At 48.4% G+C, this 18,263-nt stretch overlaps 1 protein-coding gene across 1 annotated transcript in view; it reads left to right on the forward strand.

Moving 5' to 3' along the window:
• The window catches only part of LOC137599478 (uncharacterized), a 113,130-nt gene that overhangs the window by 78,217 nt on the left and 16,650 nt on the right, over positions 1 to 18,263 (forward strand). Inside the window, exon 3 of the mRNA XM_068320434.1 lies at positions 16,228 to 16,483. Coding sequence (XP_068176535.1) covers positions 16,228 to 16,483 — 256 coding nt within the window. The remainder of the gene's footprint in view (positions 1 to 16,227; positions 16,484 to 18,263) is intronic.

An 18,263-nucleotide genomic window follows, 5' to 3' on the forward strand; every position in this document is an offset into this window, starting at 1 on the left:
AGTTAGAAATACTGGGATCAGTCAGTCAGTCAGACTTTATTCATAGAACTGTTGAAAGTTCCTCATGTTTTTCTACGTAATCACCGGTGCTCCTACAGTCTGCTCTACCGTCTGAGAGCAGCTTAGGCCCCGCCCACACGATAATGGATATTTTTAAAAACGGAACTTTTTAAAAACGCATTGAAAACGATTCCCGTCCACACGACAGCGTTTTTAAAAAAACCTCCGTCCACACGTAAACGCAGCAGTGCGTTTTCGAAGACGGCTATAAGCATGTCAAACCATGTGGTGGCAGTATTGAGTCAAATTTTATCCAATAGGAATCCTCCGTGTTTTGTTGTCACAACACACCGGCCCATAAATATGATGTCACAGCGGTTTTCGTCGCAGGCAAAACGTCAGCGTTTTTAAAAAGACACGGATACGCCGTCCACACGACAACGCAGACCCACAGTTTTTAAATAAATCCACCTCGACCAGCGTTTTTAAAAAGTTGTGTTTTCGTTCCGGATATCTGCGTTGTCATGGGGACGGAAGGCGTGAACGCAACAGAAAAGTTGTGTTTTTAAAATATCCGTTATCGTGTGGACGAGGCCTCAGTCAGAGCCGGGACTTCGGTGACGCCCCTTGACTACCGTTGTTAGGGGGCGTGGGCCCGAGTGCCTTGTGAGGGGGTGCCTCTGGTGGCGGAGTGCGGCATGTCTGGCGGCCAGACTGCCGGCTTTTTTTCAGCGATCATGTTTTTAACCAATATTAATATGAATATTAATCCATGCATAAGACGCACAGGATTATAAGGCGCACTACGGGATTATGAGAACATTTTAGGCTTTTGGGTGCGCCTTACAGTGCGGAAAATACGGTAATCATCTTTGCATGAACAGAATTTTGTTTGAAACAAAACCAGCATCTGAAGCAGAATGTATTGACCCTGCGGCCGCGCCCGACCCTCTTTTTTTCCAGGTGCGATCGATAAACCACTCGTGTTAGCGACCCTGTAACCCTGGGTTACGGGGTCTTTTGTCATCACACGCCCCTCCATCATGGACCTCTTGAGACATGGAGGCCTCCTCCCTCCAGAGTGAGAGTCGTCTTCTCGTCAAACGCCGCTTGCGTCCCGTCTGTGGGCGTGATTGCTAGCTCTCGTCCTGGGCGTAAATGTCTTGTCAGACAGCAGATGGCAATCCGCATCAATTATTCAGTCTCCAGAGGAGGAGATGCAGCTCGGTGCCGGAGCTGGCCTCTTGATCTGCTGTTAGGACTGATGACACCGACTCCCAGCCTGCACCTGGGCATGTTGTCGTTCCACAGCTGTGGCCCAGACGCTGGAACCGGTACGGCGCTGACCTTCCAGGATGACACGTGCCTTAAAATAAACCGGTGCTCCCAGTATTACAGGAGAAACTCAAATATTAATCATCAGAGTAAGTTCCAGACGATGGAGCACACCGGAATAGAAGCTAAATAGAAGCTAATTCATCTGGCAGCTGGATCAACTAAACCTGAAAGTAAGACTGTTGTAACAGGAGATATTGACACATGAGAGGGCAGATAATTTACCCCCAGTGGCTGGAACACGGCAGAGACAACGCTGATGTCTCCAGTGTGTGTCTCCATGGATTAACTGATGCTAAGCTAACGTGCTACAGCTGTTTCCGAACGCCACAGCCCGATTGATTGTCTTTAGCTTGAAGCTGCTTCGTGACTTTCTTCACGTTTTCCATCATTAAGGTGTGAATGATGTGCAGAATGTCTGTTCAACACACAATCACACTACGCTAGTCTTCCTTCTTCTTGCTTCTTGCTAGAGCGCCCCCTGGAGACCATTAGTCCTTAAAGTCTATAGATCAGCTGTTCAACCCGTAGAGTTCTAAGAGGCTTATTGGCTTGAATGGATGTTTGATATTTGAAATATCGAGAGTCACAGGAGTCAGAAGCAGTCCGGTGGTCCTCACTGGAACCTGGTTCACCTTTCACAGCCTCAACGGTTTACATTTCTTTGGGAAAATGTTGCAAGCTTCTTTCTTTTTAACTGAATTGTGTTCTGTGTCCTGATTGGCTGTAGACCCCAGTCAGTCTCCTCTGTGCTGCGTCTCCTGTGCAGCACAAGATGCGTTCAGCTTGACAAACTTACTCACGGTAGTCCTTCAATCGCCAGCAGCGAGACCTTTGAGTGCTGGACTGTGTGTTTGACAGTTTTCTCCCCAACAACCCCACGATGTCGACCAACGTTCTGCACCTTAAAGGCAGCTGCCATAGCAGCCAAAAGCAGAGGAAGATGCTGACCATCACACTAAAAGTTAGACTGATATTTCCACTAAGGTTTGAACTTCGAGAGTTTGAAAAAGAGAGAAAAGTGTGAAAATGTGAAAGCATGTCCAACAAAAGTGTACAAAGTGTGTAGTGAGGGGTTTGACAGCCTTAAAACATCTTGAGGAATTGTAAAAAATAAAGCTGACAACTTCGTGGCTCTCACCAACTGCGGGTTACTTTGAATTAAAAAGAGGCACCAAACAAGGGTGCCCCCTGCCACCGTTGCATTGAACTTCTAGTAAGTTATGAAGATGGAGTCTTGAATACATGAGGTACTGAACGAAGAAGGAGCACATCAAATTTGTCTTTATGCTGATGATGTTAATTTGTACCTTAAGCTCCACCCCAACACTTCTTACATGTCTGAGGGATCAGTATCCGGGTATGAAGTCAATGAAACATAATCTGAGGCAATGATGTTGGTGGGCGGGTGGGCATCTCAGTTGGATACACAGGTTTCATTCAACATTGGGTTGTAGATACAAGGGTTTATTGATCACTCCGGAAATTTATCAGTTATGCAAAGAAAACTATGGTAGATTAATAAATCAAATATAATCAGATTTGGCTCGATGGGAGATTTTGCTTCTTTAATGTTTTGGGCGAATTGAGATGAATCTGCTCCCAAGCATATTATACCTATATCAATCATTACCTATTTGAGTCGCTGCAACAACTTGTAAACAAAATTTCAAAATGAAGAGTCAAACTGGATGGATCTGAAAAAGACTCACGACCTTAAATACCCCTTGAATCTTTGTGAGAACACTAAAGAATTGCATGAATTGCACCCCGAAGGTTTGGTTTTTGGTTAGAAAAACTAATTCAAAGCACCCTTAAAAACATCAAGGACGATGCAGATTGCCAAAAATGTGGAATTCCTACCAAGTACTTCAGATGCAGGGTTCAGGGAATGGGCAAACAAGGGACTTGTTGCAATAGATTTGTTTGAAGGGGGTGCTTTGAAATCATTTACACAATTGCAAGAAAAGTTTGGTATAAGGTTGAATGATGTCCACAATTTTTTTTAAAACTACAAGTTATCTAATGTCACATTAAACGTGGAACATATTCAGGCAACCTCCTACTCATATTGAATGGTTTTGGATAAAATCGTGAAAGATAAGGAATGCCTGAAAACTGTTTCACAACTTTATAAATGTTTACGAACACAGATATCAGGAAATACCCTCAACATAAAAGTGGGAGCTGTGGATGAATGTCATTATTGAAGATGAGAAATGGGAATATGTGTGTGAAGGAGGGCATAAAGTAACCAGCTGCCCGTTATGGAAGGCATTCAGTTGGAAATTGAAGATGAGGTATTTTAAAACTCCATTCATTTGATAAAAGCCAAACAAATTTATGTTGGAGGAATTGCCAGAAAATTGGAAACCATATTCATTTTCTGGGAGTGCCCAAAATGACAATCATACTGGGAGAAGATTGGAACAGAAATATTTGCAATTCTGAATATTGATTTACCTTCAGACCCACGGTGTGACATTCTGGGAACATTACCGGGGGAAACAGATCATGGAACGTTACATGTTGGACATTTATTTTGCTGGTGGTAACGGAATTAACTCTGGCCTGGCTTGACCCCCTCCCACCAACCATACAACAATGGAAAGACAAATTAGTAAATTTAATAGAATAACTCAGCTCCAAGTTAAAACTGATACGTTCCTTTCTCAACGGGCCCCAGTGATCACTTATTTTAGATGATCAGAAATACACAGGATTGGTTCCAGCTGGTCACTGGATATGTCACTTCATTCATGCAGCTTATTTCTCTTCATGGGGGTGCATAAGAAGCCGTGCACCATTTTCATTTTCTATTGTATGTTTACTGAATTATATTTTCTGTGTTGATTCTTTTTTTATTTTTTAATACTTCAAAAAAACGATAGTATAAAAAAAAAGGAACCCAACACAACCACAGGTAATCAGACTCCTGGAGTGAAGGACGAGTCTCTCCAGTGTGAACCTGAACTGAGCTGTGAGCAGATCTTTAGTAGGCGGAGCCTGATTGTAGATGGGATGCAGGTGCTGCAGCCACACAGGTGACAGGGGACTGATTGGATGGAGGTCACTGAGGACAGGAGGGAACCTGGAACTGGGATATTTCCATGACTTTTACGTTGGAGTGTTTCAAACACTGGTGTCCCTCTCCCTCCCCTCACAGACATTTATAACAGTATTTTCAGCCAATAATGTTCTTCAATGAGTAAAAAGGTCTTTGACAGTGGAAGGTTCTGTTCTCATCAGCCAGTGATGGACGTCTGTTGGAGTCAGTACAGAGTCTTTACTCCAGGCCGCTGGACTCTCGCTGACTCACCTCTGACAGTAATTACAGCCACTGGTCTGTGTCCATCACCTCATATCAGCTTTGTACATCTGGACTCAATTTGTTCCCATTCTTCTCTTCTCCTCTCTAAAAATGGATTCACTGCACAGAAGGTCTCCAGCCGTCTGCTGCCGACGGCAAATCTAAAAGCTTTTATAAAGACACGGCCAGATTAAAACCCACGCGCTGCAGCGGCCATCTGGGCTCCAAGGTCACGGTGGATCAGATGAGTCCTGAGCCCCGACACCTGGAGAACCCAGGACTGCCAGTCGGAGGCGGCGTGGAGCCGTGCGTCCGTCAGAACGACGCCCAAAGACACAAAACGACAGGAACCTGCATGAGTTTAATGCCCCACAGGGGTATCTCTGCTCCCCTCCTGACAAAACAATATGAACGTTAATCACCCTGCTTGATTTACGGGACATCAAGACGAGGAAGAACAAAGAAGACACTGACACACACACACACACACACACACACACACACGTTTAGAACCACATTTAAATAGGTTTTATTGCCCTGCTAACGCGCTGAGGTGATTTACGGCCCGCTGTTAGGGGCAGAATGAATGCCCCAATCCCCCCAAAGAACCTCGATCACTGGGGATTAGAGGTGTGGGAACGGGCGTCACAGCCACATGATGAGCTAGCAGCGCTTAGCATACGGACTATGCTAAGTGTGTGAACCCAACACACACTCCAGATCTATTCCTGTCAAACACACACAGTGTGTGTGCGCCGTTCCACAGCCGAGCCGAGTTAATCGATTCATGATCAATACAGCAGAGCTCTTCCTGCTGGAGCGACCCGTTATTTCTGATCATCTCCACCAGGTCAGGACCTGGGGGGTCCATCACCAGTGGGAGTGGACCTGAACACCTGCTGGACGTCTCAGGGGTCAGGACCCGTTTCTGCTGAAGGACGGATGGAACATTAATATTTGTGAGTGAAGCGGTGATGGGTTGGATCAATCAGCTCCAATCAGGCGCCGCGGAGGAGAGGCTATCGACGCGCCGGGACAAACACGCTTTGTTCACGCAGTAACGACCAGATGATTGTGTTGGTGACCAGAACGCTTCTATTCCCCCCACATGAGAGGAATGTAGCCTCACACACACGTGTATGTGTGTGTGTGTGTGTGTGTGTGTTATCCACACAACACGGGTTGATGTTTTCATGTGTTCATTCAGGAAAGACCGGCCAGGCTGACGGAATGTCTTCATCCCGTTTCAGCAGCGATGGGATCCGCCCCGTGGCGCCGGACAGGAAGTGGTCTCCACACCAAACGATCGTCAGCTGTTGGAGCCGCTTAGAGGCGCGGCTCACGCCGTCGTCCATCCGAACATTTGCACTGCGAGCGTTTTCACTGGTTTGTTCACTCCTCTTCCGTCATTGGCTGAAAACACACCGAGGTCACCGACAGCACAACACTCCACATATAAAACACCCCCCACCCCCACCCCCACCCCCCAACAGTCGCTGGATTCACTCAAGTTGTTCCAAAGTCAAACTTCTGTCCAATTCTCAAAGGAGCCCCTGAACGCATCACTTCTTAGGGCGCCTCAGCAGTGCCCCGGAGGTGAGCTGACACCCCCCCATGTTTCTGGGTGGGAGGGGGAATCGAACCGCTGATCTCTGAACATTAAACGACCTGCTGTACCACTGAGACACTGCCCCCCCATGACGTTCACCTCCAGAACGCTGGACGCAAACATGAGGCGCTCGTATGTCAATGACCACGCCCCGAACCACACCCCTCAAATCAACACCCCTAAATCCCACCCCCAAACACATCCCCCGCCTCCAGAGCAAATGCCCGCCCCTAACCACGCCCCTTAAGCCCGCCCCTAGCCACATCCCCGACCCCACCCCTAACCACGCCCCTTTAGCCCACCCCCAATCCTAACCACATCCCCGACCCCACCCCTAACCACGCCCCTAGCCACATCCCCAACCCCACCCCTAACCACGCCCCTTTAGCCCACCCCAATCCTAACCACATCCCCGACTCCACCCCTAACCACGCCTTTTAAGCCCATCCCTAGCCACATCCCCGACCCCACCCCTAACCACGCCCCTAGCCACATCCCCGACCCCACCCCTAACCACGCCCCTTTAGCCCACCTTTAGTTATCATTCTGTTTGTGTCGGCGATGGAGCCCAAGATTACACGTTACACGCGTGGACTCGTGTTTCCATCTGGTTCCTGATCCATCTGGTTTTAGGACGAGTCCCTACAGAAGGACGAGTCCCTACAGTAGGACGAGTCCCTACAGAAGGACGAGTCCCTACAGTAGGACGAGTCCCTACAGTAGGACGAGTCCCTACAGTAGGACGAGTCCCTACAGTAGGACGAGTCTTTCCAGTGTGAACCTGAACTGAGGTGTGAGCAGATCTTTAGTAGGCGGAGCCTGATTGCAGATGGGATGCAGGTGCTGCAGCCACACAGGTGACAGGAATGAGTGGACTGATGGGATGGAGGAAGTGGGGGCCGTGAAAATAAAATACATTTTCCAAACAGAACTTTGGGGACGTTTTTGTGGGAATCGAACTGAAGTGTGTTGTAAACGTTGTTTGCGTGTTGATTGTCATTTATTGTGCAGTTGGACGTGGACGCAGGTTGTCAGTGCGGTCGCTCTGTGGGGCTCCTCTGGGGCCGATGTGATCTATTCCTCCGACTCGGGTCAGTTCAGTTTTGTCCACACAGGCTGTGACTGCGTGAAGCAGAAGTAGAAGACGGCAGTAGAAGGAGAACGTCTGCGGCGCCTCACGGCTCAGCCCACAGACCCACAACACGCCGGAGCTCATTTACATACGTCCTCCTTAAAAGGAAACAAAGTGCTGCCCATTGGATGATGTGGACGCTTTAAAGCACCGAGCAGTTTATCCACTCAATATCCGATACGTTCTCCTTTATTCACTGAAACGTCTGAAGCTGTTCTGGGTAAATGTCAGATGTTAAAGGTTTGCCTCCACCAGCGGTTTGTTCTTCTCCGTTGATCCCTTTATTCTCATCTAAATGATTAGTAGAAACAAATAAACAAGCAATAATATGTCTGTCTTATAAATAAAAATGTTCGTATAATTAGAAATGTTAATTGCTTTATAAAATAGGAAGCTGAGGCGTGAAGATAAAATGAGCCCAGAGATGAGGCTGGATCTGAATCCTCTGCAGCTTTTATTTCCAAATTGTTCTTAAACGCCTCATGAATGAATCATCTGACTGCAGAGCGGGTTGATTAACACCAGAGGATGACGACCTACTCATTTATTCTTCTAACTTTTCATTTGCTTGTATCTTCAGCGTAAGCATGAAGGTCGCTCTGTTTCCCTCCTCCGGTGACCCCCCCCATCCGGACCCATTTCCCACCTTCATCCCCAGCCCCACCATCAGAGGTGGCTCTTCATCCATGAAGCTTCTAATGTGAAGGACACAAGTCATTGTCCCTACGCCACATGTGACCTCTGACCTTTCTCTGTGGTCAGTCCTGCTGTAGATTCCGTGGCTGGCTGTCAGAGGTGGTGGTGTGGGATTGGACACCTCCAACCCCCCAGCAGTGGTCAGGATGTTCATTTCGTTCTTTGGGCGCTGCAGGAGAATGTTTTTTCTTTCCAGAACTGTTTTCTTGTGGTAAACAGAGAGGAGAGGGTAAAGACATCATGTTGGTGTGATTTTAATGATGGTTTTGATCGAACGTCGGCTGTAAAATAAAGAAAAGCATGGCCCCCCCCTCAGTCATCTGCAAGAGTTGTTGTTGACATGAAAACACACTCCGTCAGGCTGTTAGCGACGAACAGAGTGTGTTAATGTGTGATAATGCGAGGCTTTCGCTGACTGTTTTATTCATGAAGGGCCACTTCCTGTTTGAAACAACGCTGCTGCTGGGGCCGCTGGTCTACCGCTGAAAGCATAAGTACACCAAATCATGTGCAATCACCCCCACCCCGTCCCTGCCCCTTCAAACACTACCCAATCACTTTTTGATGAATGTCATTATTTTTATGGCGCGCTGGCAAAAAATAGAAATAAACCCTTTTGCTTCCTGGTTTGGACACACACCGCATCTGAAAGCTGGGTTTTGTGTTGGGGGCCAGCGGGTCCTGCCCCCCCACACACTGACGGGACGGTCCCCGGCGCCTCAGCTAACGAAGACGTGGAGCTAAAGCTGGCTGTTGGCTGGACACGGGGGTGTTCAGCTGGTCGGGCCCCGTTGGGCGTCTGTGGAATAGATTCATGTCTGTTAACGTTAAAATAGACGTGAACCGTGAACGTTGTTACGGGAGGTAGCTAAGAGACCGGCTGGAGGTCAAGATGGGCAACCTGGGGCCCGCAGGCCATCTGGGCCCCTTGGGCTCTGATCCGGCCCACCAGACGTGTTTAAACCACATCATTGATGTTCTGACATGAATGCAGATGTAAAATAATCTTTACAAGATGTTTGAGACTTGTTGAACTTTTCATCAGCTTCTACCTGTCATTAGAACCAATGATCACTCCTCAGACGGAACAAGACCGCTGTGACGCCCCCCCAGTCAAAGGTCTGGTTCTACCTGTCAGGGGGGACTTCAAACCTGACAGGATGAGAGTCTGCAGGAAATAAAACACAGACGCTACGAATCCGACAGGTTCTCCTCGACGAAAGGAAAAGCTTCATGGACGATGATGAAGTCTCCTCAGTGACGCCAATAGGAATAATATTTATTCTTATTTATTCTCTTCACCTGCGTCTGAAACATCAGGCAGAGAATCGAAGGGGTTTAAACATAATGAGACAGGGAACCTGGAGCTGCAGGAGTCTTCATTAGGAACTCAATAACTGCTGACTGAGGGCAGCAGAAGGAGGTAACCCAGGTGGCCTCCAGGTTACAGGTGGCTGTTGGTGCCCCACAACGACACAACAAAACCTCAGCGGAACAGAACCGGAGGGACCCCCTGACGGCCAGGTTCAGGTTCGGGTTCAGAAAAGGCATCTGCACGTCCTGATTGGCCGAGGGGAGCTCCTATAGCGGCTCTCAGCCATCAGGACCATCTGAAGGTCAGGCCGATCATCTCAGACGGGTTGTGAGATTTAGCTCAAGTTAACCTGAGAGCGTCTGGTTACCAGGTCAAGGTGCTCCTGAAGGAAACCTCTGGACTGCAGGACAAACGCTCATTCCACCTGAGAACGCCATCCACTTGACCCCCCCCATTATCAGCTCCATCAGCGCGTGGCCTTCCTTGATGAAGAACACGTCAGCGCTCCCCGTTGAGATGTGTCAGGTAGGAGTCTGATCAGAGAAATACCACAACCTGTATGAATCAAGTTTGACCAAATGGCATCCCGTCAGCGCTGGAACACACGCCCACCAACCTCAGAGCGCAGACGAGACAAAGTCAGGTGACGCCGCCGCCCCGTGGGACGCGTCCTGAACGCAGGAGCAAGACGATGTGATGGGATCCATCTTTCCTGTTGCTTCTTCAGTTTAATGTTTCTGTGCTTTTTGTGTTGTTCCAGATGTGGAGCAGCTGGATGGGACCCCCCCCCCCATTTGAACAGGCATGGAAACAGAATGCGTTCACAGACGTGAACACCTTACTGGTCCCAGTGTCTCCACAGGTGTCCAACCGTTTGCTGGTTAATAATGTTGTGTTTCCTCCATATTAAAGTACACACAGGTATTTTTTAAATCCCACTGATGACACATTTTGTTCCACGTCACTCGTCCGACCGTTTTAAACGATAAAATACTCGTGCCCCCCCCCCCACCGGCGAACTTCTCTTTATAAACACGTCACCAGAAACTGAATGTCATTGACAGAAAATGACATTTAGAAAGTTCCAAGTGTTCAATTAATGTGTCCCAGGGTAATAAGGGTTTGTATGCATGGAAGACGAGTGTCACACACACACACACACACACACACACACACACACACACACACACACACACACACACACACACACTCAGGCCATCTGGACATCCTGGCTGAAGTCAAAGGGTTTTTCTCTACAGATTCCACAAAGTTTCCTGGCAAATGAATAAAACGGACAAATATTTGTGAGTGTATGAAAGCTGAGGGGCGCGGGCCTTCAGTGGCCCCCACGCCATCAGACGTACGGTTCAATGGAAGCGATTTACAGGATGATGGATATTAAGTGTCACGGTCACACAGGTCACACGTTCAGCGCGTCGCTGTTGGACGACAGGCGAAGGTAAAATAAAAACTGTTTGTGGTCTAAACTGTTGGAAATAAATTCAAACCAGAGACTTTGACAAATTCTATCCTTCATGACCTCCCCGTGTTTTAATCGTGGGTCCAGAGGAGGGAAGTTCCAAACAGGGTTACACGTTAAATTACAGAGGGCACATTGACTTTGACAGCTTGGAAGCTTTTGGCTATTGAGAGACCTGACAGGCTGTGATTGGATAAATGGATAATGAGGTACTTAAGCCTGACAAAGCAGGAAATTGCTTGTGATATAAAGAACAAGTTCAGAGAGACAGCGTGAACTTTCCCTGTGTTTCACTTTCATCACATTATGTTTAACCCATTTTAGCCCAAGTTAACAATCTTTAGATTTTTGTAATGATTTTCAAAACATTTGTATAAAATGGGAATACAAACATGTTGGACCTTCCAAAACTCCTTTACATCAAATAAGAAAAGAAATGCAGGCTGTCCTCAAACGAGGACACTGGGGTGATATGTTCACATTCTGGCCAAATAAAAGAATATTTCCATTTTCAGAAAACAATACATATCAACGGTTTCTACTTAATAAAAAATGACAAATGAACAAAAAACACTTAGTTTAACATGTTCAGAAGCTGCTCATTCCTTAGAATGATATGGAACAAACATTCAACACCTAAGGTTACAGTACAATTTTTACAATTTGTTCTTTGGTTGAGGACATTTCCTGTTGACTTACATTCTCACCGCCAACGCTGTACATTCTTCATTGGTTGTTCTGTGTCATGATTTGTACCAATTGAACACATTTGTTGTCCACCCATTTCACAATGGGAATTTCTTCATTGTGATCAAACCTGTAATCACATGTTCCTCTCACTTCTTTTTTCATTGTATTTGATTCCTTCAGTGGGGACTCACTGATCCTGTTTTCCCTCATTGCTCCCATGACATTGAATCCCAAAGTCCTCAAATGAACAAATTATCAAAGTATACATTATAGGAGAATGGGTTATCTACAGCCGAGAGCATATTCAGCACCGCCTTGGACCCGAGCAACAAACAGCTGTCTTCTTCTTCAGCAGACCCTTTGCCAATACAGATCAAATCTGTAGCAGTATCCTGACGCCCCACACAATGCCCCAAATTTATACCCAAATCAGATTGGTTTGCCCCGCATGAATTGCTTGACAGTGTCACGTACCTAATAGCACACAATCATCTCATCAGCTGACAAATTCTCGGAAGGACTCTTGAAGCATAGTAATCAGTGGCCTTAGATATTATAATAAATAATATAAATAAAATATTTATAATGTATAATATATTTCGGTCAGGTAATAAAACATGTAAACACATTCATTCATTCATTCATCTTCTAACCCGCTTAATCCGCAAACGCAGGTCGCGGGGGAGCCGGCGCCTATCCCGGCAGTCTCAGGGCGGGGGACACTCCGGGCACGACGCCAGTGCACCGCGGAGCCTATGTAAACACATATCTTCCCTAATTCATGGAGTGACTTAGATATTCATACTGTAACTCCTAACTGTTGGACACTTCGATCTAACCTCGCAATATGTTCTGTACATAAAAAACCCTGACAACGTACAGTAATGTGTGTCACCCATCTAAGGGTTAAAACACCCTGACAACGTACAGTAATGTGTGTCACCCATCTAAGGGTTAAAACACCCTGACAACGTACGGTAATGTGTGTCACCCATCTAAGGGTTAAAACACCCTGACAACGTACGGTAATGTGTGTCACCCATCTAAGGGTTAAAACACCCTGACAACGTACGGTAATGTGTGTCACCCATCTAAGGGTTAAAACACCCTGACAACGTACAGTAATGTGTGTCACCCATCTAAGGGTTAAATGGACCGGACGGTTTCCTTTAGGGGGGAGCCAATCACAGCGGAGGAGCAGCAGGAAGGAACTCAGTGTTTGCTGTTGACACCAGTGATTACTGTGGTTTGAGCTGCTGTTGGTGAAACAAACAGGGCTGGTTTCCTCCTGGGGGGTCACTGAACACCTGGAGTCACTCTGTCACCCTGATGAACACATGAAAGCTGCTGGTTCTCCACCAGTGGCGGCGCGCCGGCGCTTTGGTTCCATTAACAGGTCCAGACGGTTCAGACAACCCGGCGACGCCCACCTCCAGGCAGGAAGTTGTTACTGTCTCCTGATTGGCTGTTTGGGACGTCTCAAACTTTCCCTGGTGAAGTCGAGGCGTCCTGCTGGGGCGCCACAACGATCTGACGCATGTTGCATGCTGGGAAATGGTTAGGGTTAGGGTTAGGGTGGGGGGCACAAACTGATTGTATGGTAACTGACATTCACTATAATACGACACTATCAAAATAATGCAGTGGCAGAGCTGATGCATTATGGGAAGGTGGGGGTTATCATCACATGATGACATGCTGCTAGGCGTGTGCTAACCCCACCCCCCCACCCCAGCCCCCCGTTGCTACGGACGCCACGGCAAAAACACTCGTCTCAATTAAAAAGACGAAAAACAGCAGCCGCTCGACGAAACCAGTTTAAAACCAGTCTGAAGCCAGTTTAAAACCAGTTTAAAACCAGTCTGAAGCCAGTTTAAAACCAGTCTGATACCAGTTTAAAACCAGTTTAAAACCAGCCTGAAACCAGTCTGAAACCAGTTTAAAACCAGTCTGAAGCCAGTTTAAAACCAGTCTGATACCAGTTTAAAACCAGTTTAAAACCAGTCTGAAGCCAGTTTAAAACCAGTCTGAAACCAGTTTAAAACCAACCTGAAACCAGTTGAAAACCAGTTTAGAACCAGCCTGAAACCAGTCTGAAACCAGTTTAAAACCAGTCTGAAGCCAGTTTAAAACCAGCCTGAAACCAGTCTGAAACCAGTCTGAAACCAGCCTGAAGCACCATGGGTCTGACCCAATCAGAAAGCAGCACGGGGGGTCAGAGGTCGTTGCTCCACTTTGTGAATCTCTTTATTTTCTAATCCAGCATAGATCAGATTATGGCCGTTAATCCGGCGTCAACCTGACGTTCGGTGAGCGTGTCCCCCTTACTAAGCGGGTCCCAGGGGCCCCCGAGTGCGAGCGGGTCCTAGGGGCCCCGCAGGAAGCGGGAGGTGTCACAGATGAGGCATGACGAGCCGCTGGCGCTGAAATGGGATGCACCCCATCAGAGGAACACGTCCCGCCTGCAGGCACGCTGCTCCACTCCCTCAGCTCTGACGCCTCAGAGAGAATTACAATGTTTATGTCCGTGCCCCCCCCTCGCCGTGCCCCCCCCCCCCTCATGGTGACATGTGCATTAATATGGCGGCGCTTCGCCGTGTTGAGGTGATGAATGCTGTTATTTGGCGGCGCTCCTCGGGTCAGCGGTGAGACGAACCACCAATCAGGTGAGAGTTCATCAGGACTGTCCCGTTTGGAGCAACGGAGGAAACATCAACGTGAACGACGTTCACCACAGACACGAGGCTACGTGGGCGTCGCCATTAGAGCAGGAAACTGATCAGTGAGACGCCGATCAGCTGGTGCGTCTGCAGCCATCATGGACCAATCACTGCAGCTCCAGGGGGCCACGCCCTCCACGCGTCATTGGTGCTCCATCAGTGATGAGGAGACGAGCCCCGAGGTGAAAACACACCTTTAAAAACGAGCTCAGCCATTGGTGGAACAAATCAGCCAATCAGGAGTCAGGATGCGACACGAACGCCACATGAACGCCGGCGCTGAACGTTTGAGGTGTTTTCATTAACGGTGACGTTAGCGTGCTCCACAATCACTGTCCTATCAGGGGGTGACCAGATTACACAGGGGGCAAACCCAAGAGGGTTCCTTAATAATTACTTTACTGATTGAAAATAAGCCCCGCCCCCCAGTGAGCTGTCAATCAAGCATTCACTGGTCCTGCAGTGGGTGTTACACCTGTTCTGTCTCTACAACATCCACAGGTCGGCCAGTTCACTGGTTCACACTGGAAACACACACACACACACACACACACACACACACCAGTGTCTGCATGGTTACACACACACACACTGACATGGATGTGTGTGTGTGTGTGTGTGTGTGTGTGTGTGTGTGTGTGTGTGTGTGTGTGTGTGTGTGTGTGTGTGTCTAACCCATCCAACACACTGCTCGTTACCCGTGCTGCCGTTTGCTTCCTGCTAATCCCTCAGTGTTAATCTGAGGACTTATTCTGGTCTGTTGTTGGGTGAGACTTTAGGACGCTTGGCAGGAAAGAGCCTCTGCTGGCGTGTGGCTGGCGTGTTGATGTGGCTGGCGTGTGGCTGGCGTGTTGATGTGGCTGGCGTGTGGCTGGCGTGTGCATCAGGCGCCGCGTGTCACATCCATCAACCAGCACATGTAAACCATTTGGAACAATGCAGTGAAATAAGTCCAAGCTGTAGGACGGCCCCCCCAGGCAGGTAATGAAGACGACACGGCATTGACACGCCAGCGCCTGAGCTGCATCTGCCCCCCAGGGTAACAATCAGTGGGGACTTTAAGCAGTTTGTGGGCGCAGCATCCGCCCACCACCGGGGCAAACAGCTGATTAGTCAAACCAGGAGTGGTGAAGGTCACGTGACTCACAGCGTGTTCCGTGTAAGCAAACACGTGTACGGGGGGCGTCCAGCGAGAGCAGCAGTTACCTTCATTAAGAACCCATCGATCCCAAGGCCCCGCCCAGAATGAGCACACGTGAACACCCCTCCCCCCGCCCAGCGCTCACGTTGGCTGGAAAGAGCAGCACGAGGACGCTGCCCCCCCAAACACGGGTCTTCAGCTGCACAAGAGACTCAAACGCCTTCAAACGGCGTGGGGGTCTCTGGGGGCGCGGGGGAGGGGTGGGGGTGGGGGCATCAGACGGTTTAGCGTGAAGCTACGACATCATGACAAATAAACAAATGACAACAGGACAAAAACCAGCGTCCTGATGAAACCCTGCTGCAACCCACCGTGTGTGTGTGTGTGTGTGTGTGTGTGTGTGTGTGTGTGTGTGTGTGTGTGTGTGTGTGTGTGTGTGTGTGTGTGTCCTCAGACGTGTGTGTGTGTGTGTCCTCAGACGTGTGTGTGTGTGTGTGTGTGTGTGTGTGTGTGTGTGTGTCCTCAGACGTGTGTGTGTGTGTGTCTGTGTGTGTCTGTGTGTGTGTGTGTGTCTGTGTGTGTGTGTGTGTGTGTGTGTGTGTGTGTGTGTGTGTGTGTGTGTGTCTGTGTGTGTGTGTGTGTGTGTGTGTGTCCTCAGACGTGTGTGTGTGTGTGTGTGTGTGTGTGTGTGTGTGTGTGTGTGTGTGTGTGTGTGTGTGTGTCTGTGTTTGTGTGTGTGTGTTTGTGTGTGTGGCCTGGTGTACACCCCGTCACCAGGACCTTCATCCGTTCCTCTCAGGCCTCCTTCACACCTGAGTCCAACAGGAACCCTTGTCAGGCAGAACGAGGCAGCGGCGCACACGCAGCGGCGCACACGCAGCGGCGCACACGCAGCGGCGCACACGCAGCGGCGCACACGCAGCGGCGCACACGCAGCGGCGCACACGCAGCGGCGCACACGCAGCGGCGCACACGCAGCGGCGCACACGCAGCGGCGCACACGCAGCGGCGCACACGCAGCGGCGCCCCCCTCAGGAGGAAGAGTTTCCAGAGAGGTGAGTTGAATCCTGAACAAGATGATTGAACGTAACTGAAGTGACGTCAGTGGTGAACGTGGGCAGAGGCTGTTGTTCGCCCAGAGATGGAGACCCCTGCTCTCCCCCAGGAGAACCTCTGAACAAACCAACAACACTTCATTCAATACCTGATCATTAATAAAGGAGGGATGTGATCAATCCTGGACTCGATGGAGACTGGAGGGTTTTTCCTCCAGACCTTCTCCACGATCAGGACCCAGGAGTGAATGACCGGTGGAGTCAGTCTATCATCAGGGGGGGTTTAATCAACACATCATGGAACATGCCAGAAGAGCGGCATGTCCATCACATGACGTGTGCGTAGATCCTCATCACATGACCGACCTGGACTCCATCTGGCTGAAGAGGTGAATCCATGAGGTCATGTGACCTGATTTCATGACATCATGTGGTTTCAGTATCAACAATTCTAAAGTTTTAAATCTATTTTTCTGCAGAAACATGAGATTCTGTGCCACTGGTTCGGGTCGGTGGTTCTGGTTTTGGAGGTGGACCCGGGGCCTTTCTCGGGGGTTTGGTGTGATCTCCTCTTGACTGACCGGGGTCCCTACGGGGTCCGACTGCCTCCCACCATCAGGACAGTTCGGTGCATCGATGGCTTCAAATTGCCCCTGGGTGTCGTTTCTTATTCGTCCATAAGTGAATATTCACCTCTGTCCGGTGTCAGCGGGTGGAGGCTCCAGCCGGGGGGCAGTTCCAGCAAACTGAAGGCTTTCAGCACCGATTCTCATCCTCCTGGTGAAAAACATGAGTTTACTTCTACAAATAAATCTGAAAACTGACTTCCTGAGTTTAAAATAGTTTTGTCCAGCACCCAGATGTTTCTGATAGAAAGAATAGAAGTAATAAAGGCGTGTAAACACCGTGGAACAGCGCCTCTCCACACTGACAATCGCTGCTGTTAATTGTATAGAATCCTCCTGTTATTTCAAACAGCTGAAGGCTCTGAGCTCCAAATTAAACCGTGCAAAACATTTCACAATATGTGTGCATACATTTATCTATTTTTAATGAGTCGGTCTGGAATTCCATTACAGCTAACAGTTCTGAGCTCCTCGCTCTTCTGCATGACCTCCATTATGACGGAGGACTTTACTGCATGATAATGAACACAAATGTATTTTTATTTCTTCCTTTTTTTTTGGTAAGTGCTTCATCAGACAGGCTTGATTAATTCATTAATCCCTGCTTGCTCTGCCTTTTATCGTGCTTGAATCACACTTAATTTCATCAAAAGGTAGACGGGAAGATCTCGGGGAGTTGTTTTATTTTCTAATTGTATTACACAAATCCAGCCTTGTGATTGGCTGATCTCCTGAAGCCGGGGATGGAATAAAGTGGGAGCACTCAGGATGTTTGTGTCGCCATCAGAACATCTTCTATACCTGGAACGATCCAGTAAAGCAGCTTTAAGGACTAATTATGCCCCTGCTGTTAATTAACTTGTGTGGCCAGAACATCCTCCACTAATGTCTCAGAGACGAGAGAGTTTTACGTCTTCTATTCGGTTTTCAAGCCTTCAGAATAATTGTCTCGTGTCCCTTTTCTGTTCATTCACAACTCATTTTCTATTCACACTGAAAAAAGTCTTATCTGAGCCAAGTTGTAGGATGGTAGGCTGGTACAAAAGTTTTAATGAGGAAAGTGCCAGCAGCAAATTGTAAAATGATTCACTGGAGTCTGTGAGAAGCTTTTTGACGGATGAGACAACCATCAGAAGGAGGAGAGAGAGGAGCCG

Source organism: Antennarius striatus, chromosome 7 (genome assembly GCF_040054535.1).
Source record: "Antennarius striatus isolate MH-2024 chromosome 7, ASM4005453v1, whole genome shotgun sequence".
Taxonomy (NCBI): Eukaryota; Metazoa; Chordata; class Actinopteri; order Lophiiformes; family Antennariidae; genus Antennarius; species Antennarius striatus.